An 18845-nucleotide genomic window follows, 5' to 3' on the forward strand; every position below is an offset into this window, starting at 1 on the left:
GAAAGAATTCTTTTTCAGCTACAATAAAAATGAATCACTCTAAAATCTTATTCATGTGCCAATTGGTCCATATCTTCAAGATGGCAAATTAAATTCATTTTGCTTAGCATTGGATCAAACCGAGATCAAAAAGAATCAAAATAAAACCAACAAATTTTTTTTTTGTCATTTTTACCAGGTAACCAGCAGTTTGAGGAAGCTCCTCTTTATAACAAGGCTATTATTCCACGAAACAAGCTGTGGCCAATGGAAGCAACAAAACCAAATGTGAAAGGTCCAACTGAGCTCAGCAAGCAGTCATCAGTGGATCGGCACCAGTTTACAGTGCCACAGGTCCCATCAGGCAATTCCACTCCACGCACATGCAGCAGCACCTCTTGCTCTTCAGTAAGTGACCAGAGAAAATTACTGTCACAAAACCTGAGAACAGCAGCAGCAATAACTCACATCTATATAAAATTGTGAATGTGGAACATGCCACATGGGGAAATGGAAAGATGAAGAGAAAATAATTTAGCTAAAAGAATGAACACAATGCCATTGTAGTAATTTTAGGGGAGGTCGAAGAAATGTTGTTTGAAATAATGCCCTCTTGCACCTCATACAAGTCAGGATTGGTGGTAGGGCATTTGGTTCTTCCAGGCTGCTCCGTCATTTGATAAGATTGTGACCTCAACTTTGCTTTTCTCTCTACTCCCTATTCCATTTGCTTGGTGATGAAGAAATAATCTAACTTAGCCTTAAAAATATGCAGTGACTCTGCTTTTGCTGCTCTCTGTGGAAGAGAATTCCACAGACTAATGAGTCTCTAAGAGAAAAATAATCTCTTAATCTCCACCTCAATTGGTTCTCCTAGTCTTCCTGTGAAGGAGAATCATCCTTTCAGTCTTCACCCTGTCAAGCCTGTTCAACATCTTACATGTTTCAACAAGATCCCCTCTTATTCTTCTGATCTCCAATGGATACAGCATGAAGTCATCTCACTACTAAACCCTTTATCTTGGCAATCATTTACATGAATACTCTCTGAACTGCTTCTAAGGTAATTATATTGATTCATAATTAGTAAGACCAAAGCTGTATGTGTCGTCTCACCAAGTCCTAGACAGCTGTAGCAAAACTTCACTACTCCTATACAGAATTCCTCTTGTAATGAACAGAAATCCAATTGCCTTCCTAATCCTCAACTTTATGTGCTTGCTCATATTTTGTTATTTATGAATCAGGACACCCAGGTCCCTCCGTAGTGCAGAGTTCAGAAATTTCTATCCATTTAATTAGCATACGGTACTTTTAAAAAAGATTTCTGCCAAAATTGACAAGTTCACACTTTCCCACATTAAAGTCCATTCATCAATGTTTTTGCTCAGTTATCATATCTTTACACTTTTGCAGACTCCTTACATCCTCTTTGCAATTTACTGTCCTAACAATCCTTGTGTCATCAGTAACTATGCATTTTTTACCTTTACCCAAGTCATTGATGTAAATTATAAATAGTTGAGAACACAGCCCTTACCCGTGACATTCTGCTACTTACAGGTTGCCAACCCAAAATTGACTAATAAATTTCTACTCTTTGCTTTCTGTTAGGTAACCAATCCTTGCTCCATAATTAGATGTCGCCCAGACACCAAGAGCTCTTATTTTGTGTACTAACCTTTGATATCCATTTTATCAAATAGAGTCATACAGATTACAACACAGAAACAGACCCTTTTGTTCAACTCATCCATGCTGACCAGATATCCCAACCTAATCTAGTCCCATTTGCTAGCACTTGGCTCACATGCCTTTCAACCCTTCTGATACATATACACATCCAGATGTCTTTTAAATGCTGTAATTGTACTAGCCTCCACCACTTTGTCTGGCAGCACCTTTTCACTATCCTATCTAGCTGCGACTCCATTTTCAAGGAATTATGAACCTGCACTCCAAGGTTCATTTGTTCAGCACCACTCCCCAGGACTGTACCATTAACTGTATAAGTCTTGCCCTGATTTGCTCTTCCAAAATGCAGCACCTTATATTTATCTAAATTAAACTCCATCTGCCACTCTTCAGCCCAGTGGCCCATCTGATAAAGATCCCATTGTAATCTGAGGTAATTTTATTTGCAGTCCACTACACCTCCAATTTTGGTGTCATCTGCAAACTTACTAACTATACTTGCTATGTTCACATCCAAATCATTTACATAAATGATGAAAAGCAGTGGACCTAACACTGATCCACTGGTCACAGGCCTCCAGTCTGAAAAGCAACCCTCCACCACCACCCTCTGTCTTCTACCTTTGAGCCAGTTCTTTATCCAAATGGCTAGTTCTCCCTGTATTCCATGACATCTAACCTTGCTAACCAGTCTCCCATGGGGAACCTTGTCGAACACCTTACTGGTCTATATAGATCACATCTACCCCTCTGCCCTCATCAATCCTCTTTGTTACTTCTTCAAAAAAAAAACTCAATCAACTTTGAGAGACATGATTTCCCATGCACAAAAGTCTATAGTTCCTTGGCTTTTCCTTACCTCCTTTCTTAAAAAGTGGTACCGCGTTAGCCCACCTCTAATCTTTCAGCATCTCACTTGCAACTATTGATGATACAAATATCTCAGCAAGAGGCCCAGCGATCACTTCCCTAGATTCCCACAGAGTTCTAGGATATTTTTGGAAATCCAAGTCACCACACCTACAAGTCCCCCTTAATTAAACTTGCTTGTTACTTTTTCAATGAAACTCTAATTAATTAGTCAAACAAGATTTCCCTTTCAGAAAGCCATGCTAACTCTAACTGATTGTATTCAGTGTTTCTAAGTGCCCTGCCATAATTATTGCCATTATTGCCATAATAACTGATTCTAGCATTTTCAATATGGCAGATATTAGACTAGCTGGATTGTAGTTCCCATTTTCTGTCTTCCTCCTTCCTTGAATAGATGTTCACAAGTTTCCAGCTTGATTCAAACTTTCCAGAACTCAGGGAAGTTTGGGAAATTGCAACCAACGCATCTATTATGTCTGTGGCCAATTCTTCAAAGACCCTAGATTGAAGGTTCTGGGGCTTTGTCAATGTTTAGTTCTAATAAAAGCAAAATACTGCAGGAAATCTGAAATAAAAACTAAAACTGCTGGAAAAACTCACTTAGTAGCAGATGTGGCCACATCTGTGGAGAAATAAACAAAGTTCACATTTTGAGTCCAATATGACTCTTCTTCAGAACTCAAAGTACGAGTTGACAATTGACGGCGATGTCTTCAGTAGTTTAGTCTTAAGTTGTGGAACTTGCTTGCTGAATCTCTCCACTTCTGGACCTCTTTATGTTCCTTTAGGACTGTGATTAAAATATTTATTTGATCAAGCTTTTGGTCACCTGTCCTAATATTTCTTTCATGTGACTTATATGTCAAGTTTTATTTGATTATGTTCTTGTGAAGTCCTTTGGGATATTTTTTATTGAATGGAGGGATGATGTAGGTTCAAGTCATTGTTAACACCTAAGTTAACTAGCTTGAAAGGATACTGGAGCCGGAGAGGGAGGATCCAGTTGTTGTGGTCCACGTTGGGCAAAACAGCACGGGCAAGGCTAGGAAGGAGGCCTGTTTGGGAATTATCAAGCACTGGGAACGAAATTAAGGTACAGATCTTCAAGGGCTATAATTTCTGGATTATTACCCAGGCCACGTGTAAATTGGCTTAGGGATAAGAAAATTAAGGAAATAAACACAAGGCTAAAGGAGTGATGTGGGAAAGAGGAGTTCGATTTCATTGGGCGTTGGCATCAGTTTTGGAACAGGAGGGATCTGGACCATGAGGACTGTCTCCACCTGAGCCAATGTGGAACCACTGTTCTAACGAGAAGTATAAATAGGTGGTCACTAGGACTCTAAACTAGTGAATTGGGGGGAGGAAGAGGGGAAGGGGAAAACAACAGGAAATATGTAGAAAAGAAAGCAGCAGTTTAACGTATGCATGAGGGTTTAACTACATCAAAGGCTATGAAAGACATTAAAAGTAAGGAAAACTCAGGAGATATTATTAATGGATAAAAAGGAGGTATAAAAACTTGCATACAGACACTTTACCTGAATGCTCGTTGCATTCAAAACAAGGTAGATGAGTTAACAGTACAAATCATCGCGAATGAGTAATGGGCAGATGCAGCATGGATTCATGAAAGGCAGGTCATGTTTAAATAATTTACTGGAATTTTAGGAGGACATTACAAGGGCAGTAGACAACGGGGACCCAGTAGATTTTGTTTATCTGGATTTCCAAAAGGCATTTAACAAGGTGCCTGACAAAAGGCTAATGCAGAAGATAAAGATGCATGGCATTATGGGCAATGTATTAGCATGGACAGAGGATTGGTTAACTAACAGGAAGCAAAACGTGGGGATAAATGAGTGTTTTTCTGGTTGGCTATCAGTGACTAGTAATGTGCCTGAGAGATCAGTGTTGGTTCTGCAATTGTTTACAATTTACATAGATGATTTGGAGTTGGGATCATGTATAGAGTGTCAAAGTTTGTGGATGACACTAAGATGAGTTAGAGAGCAAAGTGTGCAGAAGACTCTGAAAGTTTGCAGAGGAATATAGATAGTTTAAGTAAGTGGGCAAAGGTATGGTAGATGGAGTTCAATGTCGATAAATGTGAAGTCATACATTTTGGTAGCAGTAACAGTAAAAAGGACGATTATTTGAATGGTAAAATGTAACATGCTGCTGTGCAGAGGGACCTGGGTATTCTTGAGCATGAATCACAGAGGGTTGGTCTGCAGGTACAACAGGTAATTAGGAAGGTGAATGGAATTGTATCTTTCATTGTGAAAGGGATTGAGTTTAAAAGCAGAAAGGTTATGCTGCAGCTATATACAGTGCTGGTAAGGCCACACCTGGAGTACAGCATGCAGATTTGGTCTCCTTACATGAGAAAAGATGCGCTGGCACTGGAGGGGTGCAGAGGAGGTTCACTAGGTTGATTCTGGAGTTGAGAGGACTGGCTTATGATGAGAGACTGAGTAGACTTGGGTTTATATTTATTGGAATTTAGAAGAATGAGGGGGTATCTTACAGAAACACATAACATTATGCAATAGATAAGATAGAAGCAGGGACGCTGTTTCCACTGGCAGCTGAAACTAGAACAAGAGGCATAGCCTCAGAATTAAGGGGAGCAGATTTAGGACTGAATTAAGGAGGAACTTCTTTACCCAAAGGGTTGTAGATCTGTGGAATTCCCTGCCTAGAGATATAGTTGAGGCCTCTTTGTTGAATGTTTTTAAAGCTAAGCTAGATAATTCTTTGAACAGTAAAGGAATTAAGGGTTATGGTAAGAGGGTGAGTAAGTGGAGTTGAGGCCATGAAAAGATCAGCCATGATCTTATTGAATGGTAGATTGGGCTCAAAAGGCCAGATGGCCTACGCCTGTTCCTAGTTCTTAACCTTTCATTGGTGGCAAAGACTTCACAACCAGAGTTTAAGCACACCAGAATTTAATGCCTCCCACTGTTTGGCAGGTTTGGTGACAGAGGTGCATTTAATCAGATAGGAAATTGGGAATCCACCATTGGTCCTCCCGTTGTCTACATTAACTGTGTGGCAGAAATGTCCCACTGCCAATTGGAAGCCCTTAAGGAGGTAATTAATGCTCAATCAAAACCCTGACACCATCACTACAGGAGACTCACCATGCTGGAATATTGAAAGCATATGTAACTGGGGTTGCTTGGGAGCTCTTGGGTTGAGAAGCCACTGGAGCCTGCTGCTAACCTAATCCATCCTCTCCCAGCCTTGCTGCCAATGCTCCTAACATCTGTGACTCCCAGCCCATGATTTTCTTCCCATCTTCTCTCCTCTATCGCCAAGGCCTTCAGTGATAAAAGGGTGGATGCATTGCTGGCGGAAGTCACTGTTCCACTGAGCAATGCCCAATGTGGCAACTTCCAATTAGCTGGCATCACTCAGTGGGTAGGATTTTTTAATGCACTTTTTCTGCACATCATTATGCACCTTTGACTCAATATTAGCTTCTTCACTTTGGCAGGTTCGGGACTAAAGTCCCACTCCAGAGGCTAAACAAGTACCTTGCTCTTGATAAGAGGTTAAGTAGGGCTGCGCCTCTACTCCTTGGTGCTTAGAAGAATGATAGCTGACCTTATTCAAGTGTACAGAGTTCTCAGTGGGGGTTTGACAGGGCCAATGTGAAGAGGTTGTTTTGTCTTATGGCAGCATTGAGGACCTGAGGACATAATCTCAGTAATGGATCATCGTCCATTTAATCTAGAGACAAGGAAGAATTTCTTCTTTCAGAGAGAATCTTTACCATAGAGGGCTGTCAAGACTGCATTGTTAAGTATATTCAAGGCTGCGATAGACAGATTTTAATTAGCAAAAGGAATCAACAATTATGGGGAAAAAGGTGGAAAGTTGCATTGAGGGTTATCAGATTAACCATGAACTCACTCGGTGGCCTATATCTGCCCCTATGTCTTAAGGTCTTATTTCCACCTCCTGGATCCTTGATCTTGGGAAAAGGTCCATCATTGTCCAGTTAACTGCCTAAGAGGCACATCATATATCGGGCCTTCCTAAGGGGCCTACACACAGCTGTTGCTGGCTCTCCATTAAATACTGGCCATTGCTGATCATTTTCTGACCATTAGCTTATCATAAAGTGCTGCCAGTAGGCAAGACTTGCTGCCTGCATTACACAATCCCAAACTTATTCCTGTCTGTTTGTGCATTCAAAGGACACTTGCAAGTGAGATGATACCGAAAAGTAACAATAGAATTTATGTTTAAAATAATACTTGTTAAATAAAGACATTACAATTTTACAGTTTATTTGAGTTTATACTAACTAAGTTAAGTTTTCTTTGGTGTCTATGCTCTCAGAATATAAAATCCTTCCAAAATGGAAAGGATTTTCTGTTGCAATATTAATTTTAGTCTGCTGTCATAATACTCTTACTGCTGGTTGAGCAAAATTATCTCCAAGTTAGTTACAATTGCACTATCTGACCATTTTCTACTTGTATAATTGTCTTTGAATCCGGGTTCTCAGAAATAACAGTATCTTCATTCATTGCATGCAATAAAGGTTTTGAATCAAACCTGTGAGATGGATGTAAGTGATGCTTGATACTATTTTAGTGATGTCAATAGTAATTGGATGAATTAAATTATTCATCAGGACAATGCATTTTAAAGATGTTTCTTTACTTTGTAATTATAGCCAAGTAGCCCTGGAGACTACTACAGTTCCTTGGACAATGATCTCAAGATTGAACTGATTGAGAAACTTTTTGCTATGGACACTGAAGCAAAAAAACAATGTAGCACTCAGGTTAGTTCATTAAAATAAACACAAAATAACCAATAAATATGCAGAGGTTCCACAGCGACACAAAAAGACAAAGCATCTATTTGATTAAGATATATAAGGTCACCTCAGAATTCATTATAATAATAACTTTCACTGGGAAACAGAGGTCAGAGATCTAGGCTCACCTTTAATTTCTAAAATATACATACATCTTATTAAAATATAATGAATCTGCAAACAATATAGCTATTTAGCAGCGAATGTGGGCAGGCTGGTATCTCATCCCATTTCATTAGTCATTGATAAGTCAAAATGGTTCAATGTTATCATGCCAAATTCATTGTTGCACTGCAGTTCATGTTGCTTGGGAAAATAGTTATTGTGCAGGAGGTGGATTGCTGAGAAATTGATTTCCCCTCAACAGTACAGTGATTATTAAATCATTCCAGTGCAATATACTCCCCACAATTCTGCCAATTGCTTGCTCAAGTTTTTAGAAATAGCATTCAAAGGATTTAGAAAAGTCATCTCTGTAGATAATCTACACATCAATGCACTTGTAGTTTGAAGGAGTTGCACATAAAACATACAGCTGTAAGGCAATACGATATGTAAACTTGAACAGGAATATATACCTATGGGATATTTCAATGTATTTCCAACCTACAGAATCTGGAAGAGCAGGTTAAGAATGCCATCTGGAGTTTTTGCCACAGTAATTCTGGTAAAACTGTCAGCAATCATTTATTATTCCTTTGAAAGCTGACATGATATATCACAGAATGAAGCTATTTCACCCTTTTAGTTTGGGCCAGCCCTTCTAAAAAGGGATCCTGTTGCTCTCTGGTTCATTGCTCCTTTGCCATTCACCTTGAATTTCTGTTCTTTGATTATCTTGACACAAATAGCAAATGGGTGGAGAATTCTAATACGCTGAAGCCCTGGGAGGGAGTGGGAGGATGGACTTGGTACAGCATGGGAAACCATAAGGCCTGTATTTCTCCACTGAATGCACAGTTTGTCATCTCTACAGTGGATTCCTTTTTTGCATTTCACCAAAAGATGAACAAGCTTGACCTCCAAACAGAGTGGGAAAAGTTCTGGTAAAAGTTGTATGGGAGCAAATAGATCTCAGTAATGACAATGGGGCTGTGAAATGGTTCAAGGTCCAAAGCTTACCTTCATCATGGGTGCATCCAGTCTCTGGGGTTATACCATTCTGGGGAAGATGTGGGGGGAGGAAGTGAGAACTATGGGATAATGTTGCAGGAGCCTGGAGGGCCTCAAGGAGGCTTCTTACTCTTCCTGGCCCGCAAGAAACACACTGCAGCATCCTGTTTTCCCAAGGTCCAGGCAACTTAATTGGCCACAGTTAAACCCTGCAAAGCAGGTTAATGTTGAGGTTTCCAGCCTTGTTTATGTATTTCGAAGACCATGTGACCTCGAGGGAAGGGGTGGGTTGCTCACCTCCTTCCCCTGCCTGTCAATGGGTTGCAGCCAGCTTCTCAACAGGTTTCTTTTTTTGTCCATTTAAACCCCCTAAATGTACCTAATCCCACCAATTCACTCATGGTAAGATTTCAGCTGCGCCCTCTCTTTCCCTCACTGAGACCTGCATGTGTACACTGAATGCAGAAATTCTACTCTTCTATGTAGGGTGCACTCCACAGGTTGTCACTGAACTAATGAGAGTTTCGTTCTTTCATGCTATAAGATCACTGCTGAAACTCTCTGATAAAATGTGCATCTTGTTTATAAGTTACCTGGGGTTCTAATGCTAAGTACTAACTACTTCTGAAGAAACTCTCTAGTCCTGGATAAATAATTCTGTATTTGTGAAATGCTAAATTTCTCTATTCTGATAAAGATATTTTTTAAAGATTATTATATGTCAGCTTCTAATTTGCATGTTTTGACTGTGTATTTAAATCTCTATAAAATTCAACAGAATACAAAGAAAATTGTGGGCGAGTCAACAGTGAAGAAGGTTATCTAGGATTACAAAGGGATCTTGATCAATTGGACAATTGGGCTGAGGAGTGGCAGAAGGAGTTTGAGTTGGATAAATGTGAGGTATTGCATTGTAGTAAAACAAACAAGGGCAGGAATTACACAGTTAATGGTAGAGCCCTGGACAATGTTGTCGAACCTAGGGATGCAGGTTCATAGTCCTTTGAAAGTAGCATCACAGGTAGACAGGGTGGTGAAGAAAGTGTTTAGCACACTTTCCTTCTTTGCTCAGGCCATTCAGTATAGGAGTAGGGATGTCATTGTTAAGGTTTCACAGGGCATTGGTGAGGCCACTTCTGGAGTACTGTATACAGTTCTGATCAACCTGCTACAGGAAGGATTTTATTAAATTGGAGAGTTCAGAAAAGACTTACCAGGTTGCTGCTGGGACTGGAGGATTTGCATTATAAGGAAAGGCTGGGACTCTTTTCATAGGAACTTAGGAAGTTGAGCGGTGACCTTATTGAGGTTTATAACATCGTGAGGGACATAGATAAGGTGAAGAGCAAAGTTCTTTTCCCTAGGGTGGGTAAGGTCAAAACTAGGGGACACATTTTTAAAGTAAGAGGAAAAAGATTTAAAAGGGACTTGAGGGGTAACCAACTTCATGCAGAAGGTGGTCTGAATATGAAATGAACTACCAGAGGAAGTGTTGGATACAGGTACAGTTATAACATTTAGAGTCAGAGATGTACAGCTTGGAAGCAGACCCTTCAGTCCAACCTGTCCATGCCGACCAGATATCCCAACCCAATCTAGTCCCACCTGCCAGCACCCAGCCCATATCCCTCCAAACTCTTTCTATTCATATACCCATCCAAATGCCTCTTAAATGTTGCAATTCTACCAGCCTCCACCACTTCCTCTAGCAGCTCATGCCATACACGTACCACTCTCTGTGTGAAAATGTTGCCCTATAGGTCTCTTTTATATCTTTCCCCTCTCACCCTAAACCTATGCCCTCTAGTTCTGGACTCCCCAAGCCCAGGGAAAAGACTTTGCCAATTTACTCTATCCATGCCCCTCATAATTTTGTAAACCTCTATAAGGTCACCCCTCAGCCTCTGACGCTCCAGGGAAAACAGCCCCAGCCTGTTCAGCATCTCCCTGTAGCTCAGATCCTCCAACCCTGGCAACATCCTTGTAAATCTTTTCTGAACATTTGGATAGGTACATGAACAGGAAAGGTTTGAAGGATATGAGCCAAATACAGACAAGTGGGACTGATTTACTTTTGGGAAACTTGGTTGGATTGAACAAGTTGGACTGAAGGGTCTGTTTCCGTGCTGTATGTCTCTATAATAATCGGCGAGCAATTAGCTCGATAGTTTATTTCTATAAAATTTTCCAGCAAGTTTTAGAACTAAGTATTTACAGTTTAAATCTTCAGAAAAATAAGGCAACATTTCAATTACAACAAAGACTTTTAATTAAATCAACTCTAACTATGAACTTACCCAACTTTTAGGTCTCAATAGTTGTTGATTTATTTTTAAGGAATGTGTGTTAAAATAATAGCAGTTTTAAAATTAGACAATAGAGTGGAGAATTTCAGTTATGAAGAGAGTTTGGATAGACTGGGATTGTTTTCCTTAGAACAGAGGAGACAAATGGGGGACATAGTTGCAATGTATAAAATTAAGAAGGAACATAAACAGGGTAGATGGGAAGAAATATTCCCCTTAGTGAAGGGATTAGTGACCAGGGGACATAAATTTAAGGTAAGGGACAGGAGGTTTAGAGGGGATGTCAAGTAAAATTTTTTGACTTATAGGGTAGTGGGAATCTGGAACTGACTGCCTCTAATTCCTGATGAAGGGCTTTTGCCCGAAATGGTAATTTTCCTGCTCATCAGATGCTGCCTGACCTGCTGTGCTTTTTCAGCACCACACTCTTAACTCTAATCTCGAGCATCCGCAGTATTCACTTTCGCCGAGTAGATATAGATACCCTCACCACAGTTAGATTTGCACTTGCAATGCCAAGGCATACAAAGCTATTAGCCAAGTGCTGGAAAATAGGATTAGAATAGTTAGGTGGCTGTTTTTGAACTTCACAGACTCGATGGGCCTTTTTCTGTGCTGTGGATATTTATGACACTAAATGTCCATAGATGGCAATAGAGGTAACCATAGGAAAACCTAACATTTAGATTTGTTGAAAGTTTTGAGCTAAGACAGCATACCCCCTTAACCTTACTTTATCCATTTATCCATTCAGGAGCAGTCTATAGGACCATTCAGGGTCTATGTGAAACAGTAGTAGGTCCTCTTCAAGGGGAGGAAAAATGATGAGTATGTTCCAGTTTACCACTATTACTTCCCTTGGCATTGTTTTTAAAAGCAATTCTAACTGTTTCTTACTCTTTTTGATTGTTGTGCCCAACTTATTCTCAAGCTCTGGCAGTGCTAGTTTTAAAACAAAAATTGTACTGCTCTTTAACTCAATATATGTTCATTTGATTTACTATTAAGTAGAATAGTCTGTGTCCTGTTAAAAAAAAGACTGTTCAGTATTGCAAGTATTCTGTGAATAATATTCCACACACTATTCACAATCTTTAATGTGTTGTTCCAGGCGGAATTGAGTGATCTGGACCTTGAAACTCTGGCTCCCTACATTCCCATGGATGGGGAAGACTTCCAGTTAAGCCCAATCTGCCATGATGAGCAGCCCCCTTCCGAGAACACACCAAGAATGCACGATTATTCCAACAACATGAGCAACATGTTCCAGTCATTTGCTCCAAATTTCACCACCTCACATCGGCAGATGATGCTCGACAAGTATAGTCCTGAAATGGCGTCTGTAAAGAACAACAGCCACCATCACCCACTGTCATACAACACTGGGAACAGGGTTTCGCTGGCACCGTACCATGCACCTGGATGTACTCCTGCATCTTCACTGGGCGGCAGACCAGTTCAATGGCCGCCTGATCCACCTTTCGACTGTACACTCCGAAAGTGGAGATTGATGGATCAGAGGACAGGATCATTGCCTGGGATCCCTCCTGGCCAGCCAGGGCATACATCACTGTATAAACAAAGGTAAAGAGAAGACAGGAACAGATATTGGTATATTTTATGAATTTTCTAACAGTCGGTTAAAATATGGAATCACTCCTGCATGTTTTGGTGAACGGTTGTGAAACAATATATTCTTAGAAATTTTTTAAAAAAGCTTATTTCTTCCCCGACGCCTCAAAACTAGAGTGCTTGAAGTGCTAGCCTCAAACAATCATACACTTTGATTTAGCTTCAAAATGGTTCATCATTTCTCATGGCTCGTCAGCATTTCCTTCTTGCTCTATATGCTCCAAAGTTAAAGTTGGACGTCCTGGAACTTTGAATTAAAACATGAACATTTTTTTCAAAAAGCTTATATTAGATTACTAACAGTGTGGAAACAGGCCCTTCAGGCCAACAAGTCCACACCGACCCTCCGAAGAGCAACCCACCCAGACATATTCCCCTACATTTACCCCTTCACCTAACACTACAGGCAATTTAGCATGGCCAATTCATCTAACCTGCACATTTTTGGACTGTGGGAGGAAACTGGAGCACCCTGAGGAAACCCATGCAGACACTGGGAGAATGTGCAAACTTCACACAGACAGTTGCCCGAGGCAGGAATTGAACCCGGGTCTCTGGCACTGTGAGGCAGCAGTGCTAACCACTGTGCCATCATGATGCCCATCATCTTATAATCTAACTAAGTGACATTTCTTTGACCCCTTCTTTTTTTTTAAAAGCAACTGAACCCTGAAGCAAACATTAAGAGACTGTGTAAATTTAATAGAAGACGCAGCATCCCAGAATGATTGTTAATGCAGTGTCCTTAGTAAGGATCGCAAATTGTGGATCTCAATTTAATGCAAGATTTGAACTCATGGGCAACTCAAACATCAGAAAGCAGGATCATTCCAATGGCATCAGGTCATTACAAATAGCACGGAATGTTAAAGAGAAACAAGGAACTATTTAGAATCTAATGTCCATTCAGGAAAGAAATTTGACATCCTTACCTGGTCTGGCCAACCTGTATTTCTAGACTTAGGGAAATGTGGCCGACTCTTCACTGCCCTCTGAAATTGCCTAACAAACCATTCAGTTCATGGGCAGGCAGGGATGGACAACAAATTCTTGCCTTACCAGTGACACCCACATCCCACACAACAAAATAAAAAGCACTACTTACTTGGAAGAGTCGTTTGGGTTACATTGAGCTGACAAATTCTTTTGTCTGTCTACTATCCCTTCCCATCAGCCCTCTCTCCACCTAAAGACACTCTTTCTTTCTAATGAGTGTCAGTGGACTGCTCCAGCTGCCCTTCCACACCATCACCACCTGCTGTTGGGAATCCCTTGACATCTATCTTTAGCATCACAATGTGGCAAGTTGAACAAGCAGCCTCCAAGAACTAGCACAGCTAAATCAGCTCCAGTATTAAGCAGCATACTCCAAGCAACTGAACTAACTGGCCCCTTCTTATAAACTGCATTGCTGAAATAACGTCACATAAAATATTGTCGCAACCATTGGGTTTCCTTTCACCTCAGTGCACGACTTCATTCTGAAATAAAGGATTGAATGAATTAGCAGTAGAAATGTGTAAAACACAGAGTAGAATTGTAAGTTACACGGCAGGCAGGGTTTTAGGCAGGCATGCCACTAAAATTTTGACGGTAGCATTCCCACCTCCAACTCACGTCATACCGTGCTGCCATTTTGGAGGTTGCATGTAAATGAGGGTGGTCAAGTTGTTCTCTATTCTGTGGAAGTCCTTCATGAGTCATTTTTTTGCAAACAAGGGTGCCAACGCTTGACCTTCCTAGATGCCCACCCACCTTGTGGCCTGAACATTGCATCCTGTTTCCCACTGTGTTTGCTTCCACACCCCTCTGAAGGATCCAATTGCATGCTCTCCAGTTTACCTTGAAAGCAGGCATTTCTTTGCTGGGATAAAGTGCAGTCACTGCAGTGGCCACCGCATCTGCTCCCAGGAGGACCAGTTCTACCACAGAACATACCAGATGGCCTCCTTCTTTAAAGACTGCTATTTCCCATCCCATGTGGTTGATTATGCCCTTCAGCGCATCTCATCCACTTCCCGCACCTCTGCCCTCGAACCCCACCCCTCCAACCACAACTAGGACAAAACCCCACCCCCAGACCTCAACTTCCAACCCACCTACCTCTGTATACTTCGCCTGCCATTTCCACCACCTACAAACTGACCCCACAACCAGAGATATATGTTTCCCTCTCCAACCCTATCCACTTTCCGTAAAGACCATTCCCGCCATGACTCCCTTGTCATGTCCACACCCCCCCACCAACCCACCCTCCCGTCCTGGCACCTACCCCTGCCACCGCAGGAATTGAAAACCTTCGCCCATATCTTCCCCCTCACCTCTATCCAAGGCCCCAAAGAAGCCTTCCACATCCAAAGTTTTACTTGCACTTCCACACATCATTTATTGTATTCTTTATTCCCGATGCGGTCTCCTCTACATTGGGGAGACAGGACACCTACTCGCAGAGGGCTTAGAGAACATCTCTGGGACACCCACACCAACCAACCCCACTGCCCCGTGGCTGAACACTTCGACTCCCCCTCCCACTCTGCCAAGGATAGGCAGGTCCTGGGCTTCCTCCGTCGCCACTCCCTAACCACCCAATGCCTGGAGGGAAAAAGCCTCATCTTCCGCCTCGGGACCCTCCAACCTCACAGCATTAATGTGGACTTCACCAGTTTCCTCATTTCCTCATCCCCCACTTTATCCCAGTTCCAAACTTCCAACTCAGCACCACCCTCATGACCTGTCCTACTTGTCCATCTTCCTTCCCACCTATCCGCTCCACCGTCCTCTCCAACCAAGACCTTCACTCCCACCTCCATCTACCTATCACACACTCAGCTACCTTCCCCCCCATCAATTGACCTCTCCACCCCCTTGGCTCACAGCCTCATTCCTGATGAAGGGCTTTTTGCCCGAAACATCAATTCTCCTGTATCTCGGATACTGCCTGACCTGCTGTGCTTTTCCAGCACCACACTCTTGACTCTGTCCTGATGAATACAAGTCTAAATGTTTGAGGATTAAGTTTCTTCTGAGCAATATTCAAATATAAGTTATTTACACTTTAATCCAATTTCCAACAAAAGACATTTGAAAGCATGAAGAAATCAGTACGGAACATAATACATGATTTGGAGATGCCGGTGTTGGACTGGGGTGTACAAAGTTAAAAATCACAACACCAGGTTATAGTCCAACAGGTTTAATTGGAAGCACACTAGCTTTCGGAGCGACGCTCCTTCATCAGGTCTATAACCTGACTATAACCTGGTGTTGTGTGATTTTTAAACTTTGAACATAATACAGCATGTGCAAGTGCGGCTGAGCTCCCATTCTGTTTGTTTTCTTCCTGAGGTATTTGAGCACTTTCTTATAACAGTGGAGGATAAACAGGGAGAGAGAATCTTAGTAGCTAATTCTACTTCATATGCTATGCCCTGGTCACTGTGGCAGTATTGGGAGGGTGTGAGGGAGAGGATAGGGTACTGGAAGTGGGTTGTCTGTTTGGCCACCGTATAGAAAAAGCTTTAATAAAAGCCAAAATACTGCTGATGCTGGAAATCTGAAACAAATGCAGAGAATGCTTAAGAAACTCAGCAGGTCTGGCAGCATGCATGGAAAGAGAAAAGTTGGTATGACTCTTCTTCAGAACTCCAATAAACCTGAAGTTCTGAAGAGGAGTCTTACTGGACTTGAAACAATAACTATTTCTTTCTCACCACAGATGCTGCCACACCTGAGTTTCTGCAACATTCTTTTTGTTTTAAAAGGAGAACACTTTAGTTGAGGCAGGTGAATCACAGAAGCCTCAGCTGTTAAGCTCACAAACTCACTCACAGATTAGAGACTGTAGCTCGGTGCTGATTTACTGGTTTTAACTGAGCTAGTTGTAGGCTGTCTCACTCTTGTCTAGGGAGGACAACTGGCCAAGATTCCCTCTCCTGGTCGATACCCAATAATGGTTCCTGCTCCTGAAGCAGAGACTGAATTCAAATGATTTCAAGCTTTGATGCAGCATCTCTCACAGTCATCTATTTTGTTAGCACACACTCTCCAGAGTTTCAAATGAAGAATTATGTCTTCAGCAGTGCAGTCCTTGAGAGATCAACAACCAATGAACCAAGGAATGAATAGGAGTGAAATGAGCCAATTGCCAAACGGCAGTGGAAATGAAAACTGGTCTGCCAATTTGTTACGAGGCCACCTTGCTCAACTGGTGAAGACCAATTTCAATGCCAGTGTCTTCAGAATAGAGAAAGAGAGGGGAGAGGATTGGAAAAGTGTTTCTCATACCATATTACTGCTTGGTTTAGATCTCTGGACAACTTTGGACAATATGGGAAAGACATTACCAACGAAATGATACTCAGAACCAACCTAAAACGCAAACGGCAGCTGGACTTTGGAGAGCAGATATTCCAACCAGTAAGTTCATTTGCAAAAAATTTGGAGTGGGCATTTTCAAAATGCTTTTTTCATTTTGATATTTAATTTGTTGAACAGTCAGGTGCCAGTGATAATATGTGACCTTTGTGGCACAGTGCTTTGATACGAGCCTATGGTATGATTTTCAGAAACCTCAAAGAGTAAACTCAAGTCGAAGAGGCTAAAATACTCAAATTATTTTCAATGGTTATATGACCAGTTTCATGTATTTTGTACTGTCAAATAAAATGCCATCTTATCAACATTCGCAGCCATTTAAGACAAAGCAACAAGTTAAAATTAACTTAGTCATGCAGAGTTTAAGAATGTGCCCTTGAATCAGGTTTAGGTTAACTCACTTGAAGTGAGTTCCAAACATGGAATCCAGTGCAATGTTTAAAGGTGGAAGATTCATGTAGACCTTTATTAACCCAATTTCCGTTGTCATCAAACAAGTTTGCATTTCATAGTTTGATAAAATATGTTTATCACATAATATAATATTAAACAATTTAAGTCGTACTACATTTTGCTTTACCTGTAGCAGTATGAAGTATGGGGATTATAAGAATTGAAAAACAGCAAAAAGGGATCTAAAATTTGATTAAATGATAGAAAATAGGAGAGTAAACCGGCCAGGGTAATAAAATAAAAGATAAAAGTTACCATGGGGAATGAAAAAATAGTAGAGATGGTGAACAAATATATGTTCAGTTTGTCTCTAGGGAAGATATAGGTTACAAAGTAGAAGTCAAAGGGAATCTAAAGAATAATACAAGTGAAGAACTTAAAGTAATTAATCTTAGCAGAGAAAACATAATAGAGTAACTTAAGGGACTAAAAACCAACACATCTTCAGGATTTGATCTCTTATATCCTTAGATTGAGGTATCTGCTGAGATAGTGGATGCACTTATGATTTTTGAAAATTCTCTGGATTCTAGAATGGCCTCGCCAAATTGGAAGTCAGTAAATGTATCACTGCAAATCAAGAAAGGAAAGAGAGAGAAAACTGGGAACCACAAGCCAGTTGGCCTAATATTAGCCATTGTAAAAATGTTGTGATCTATTACTGAAAAAATCTTAACATAGAGTCATACAGCATAGAAACATACCCTTTGATCCAAATAGTCCACGGCAAACATAATCCCAAGTTAAATTATCCCACCTGCGTGCACCTGGCCCATGTCCCTCCAAACCTCTCCTATTCATGTACTTATCCAAATATAATTTAAACGTTGTAATTATGCCACTTCTTCAGAAAGTTCATTCCACACCCGAACTAGCCTTTGTGTAAGATATTTGCCCCCATGTCTTTCTTAAACTTCTTTCCTCTCATCTTAAAATTGTCCCCTAGACTTGAAATCACCCATCCGAGGGAAAAGCTGAAAATGTGTTGTTGGAAAAGCGCAGCAGGTCAGGCAGCATCCAAGGAGCAGGAGAAACGACGTTTCGGGCATGAGCCTGAAGAAGGGCTCATGCCCAAAACATCGATTCTCCTGCTCCTTGGATGCTGCTTGACCTGCTGCGCTTTTCCAGCAACACATTTTCAGCTCTGATCTCCAGCGTCTGCAGTCCTCACTTTTTTCCCATCCAAGGGAAAAGACAACTACCATTAACTCTATCTATACCCCTCATTACTTTATAAACTTCTGTACCTCTCAACCTCCTTGGCTCCAGTGAGAAAAGGCCCAGCCTTTCTTTATAACTCAAACCTTCTGCAGCTGGCAACATCCTGGTAAATCTCTCCTGCACCCTGTCCAGCTTAATAATAGCTTTCCTATAACCGGGTGACCAGAATTGGACGCAGTATTCCAGAAGAGGTCTCACCAATGTCCTGTACAACCTCAACATGACTTCCCAACTCCTATACACAAAGGACTGAGCAATGACTGTGACCATGCCAAAATGTCTTTTTAACTACCCTTCTATATGTGATACAAATTTCATAGAATTATGTACCTGAACCCCAAGATCACTCATCTACAACA

General features: G+C 41.1%; 1 protein-coding gene across 1 annotated transcript in view; it reads left to right on the forward strand.

The window, feature by feature from the left end:
- epas1b (endothelial PAS domain protein 1b) overlaps positions 1-18845 on the forward strand; it is a 142029-nt gene that overhangs the window by 118528 nt on the left and 4656 nt on the right. The window contains exons 10-13 of the mRNA XM_072580651.1: positions 179-387; positions 7241-7351; positions 11918-12390; positions 16743-16854. Coding sequence (XP_072436752.1) covers positions 179-387; positions 7241-7351; positions 11918-12390; positions 16743-16854 — 905 coding nt within the window. The remainder of the gene's footprint in view (positions 1-178; positions 388-7240; positions 7352-11917; positions 12391-16742; positions 16855-18845) is intronic.

This window comes from Chiloscyllium punctatum, chromosome 11 (genome assembly GCF_047496795.1).
Source record: "Chiloscyllium punctatum isolate Juve2018m chromosome 11, sChiPun1.3, whole genome shotgun sequence".
NCBI lineage: Eukaryota > Metazoa > Chordata > Chondrichthyes > Orectolobiformes > Hemiscylliidae > Chiloscyllium > Chiloscyllium punctatum.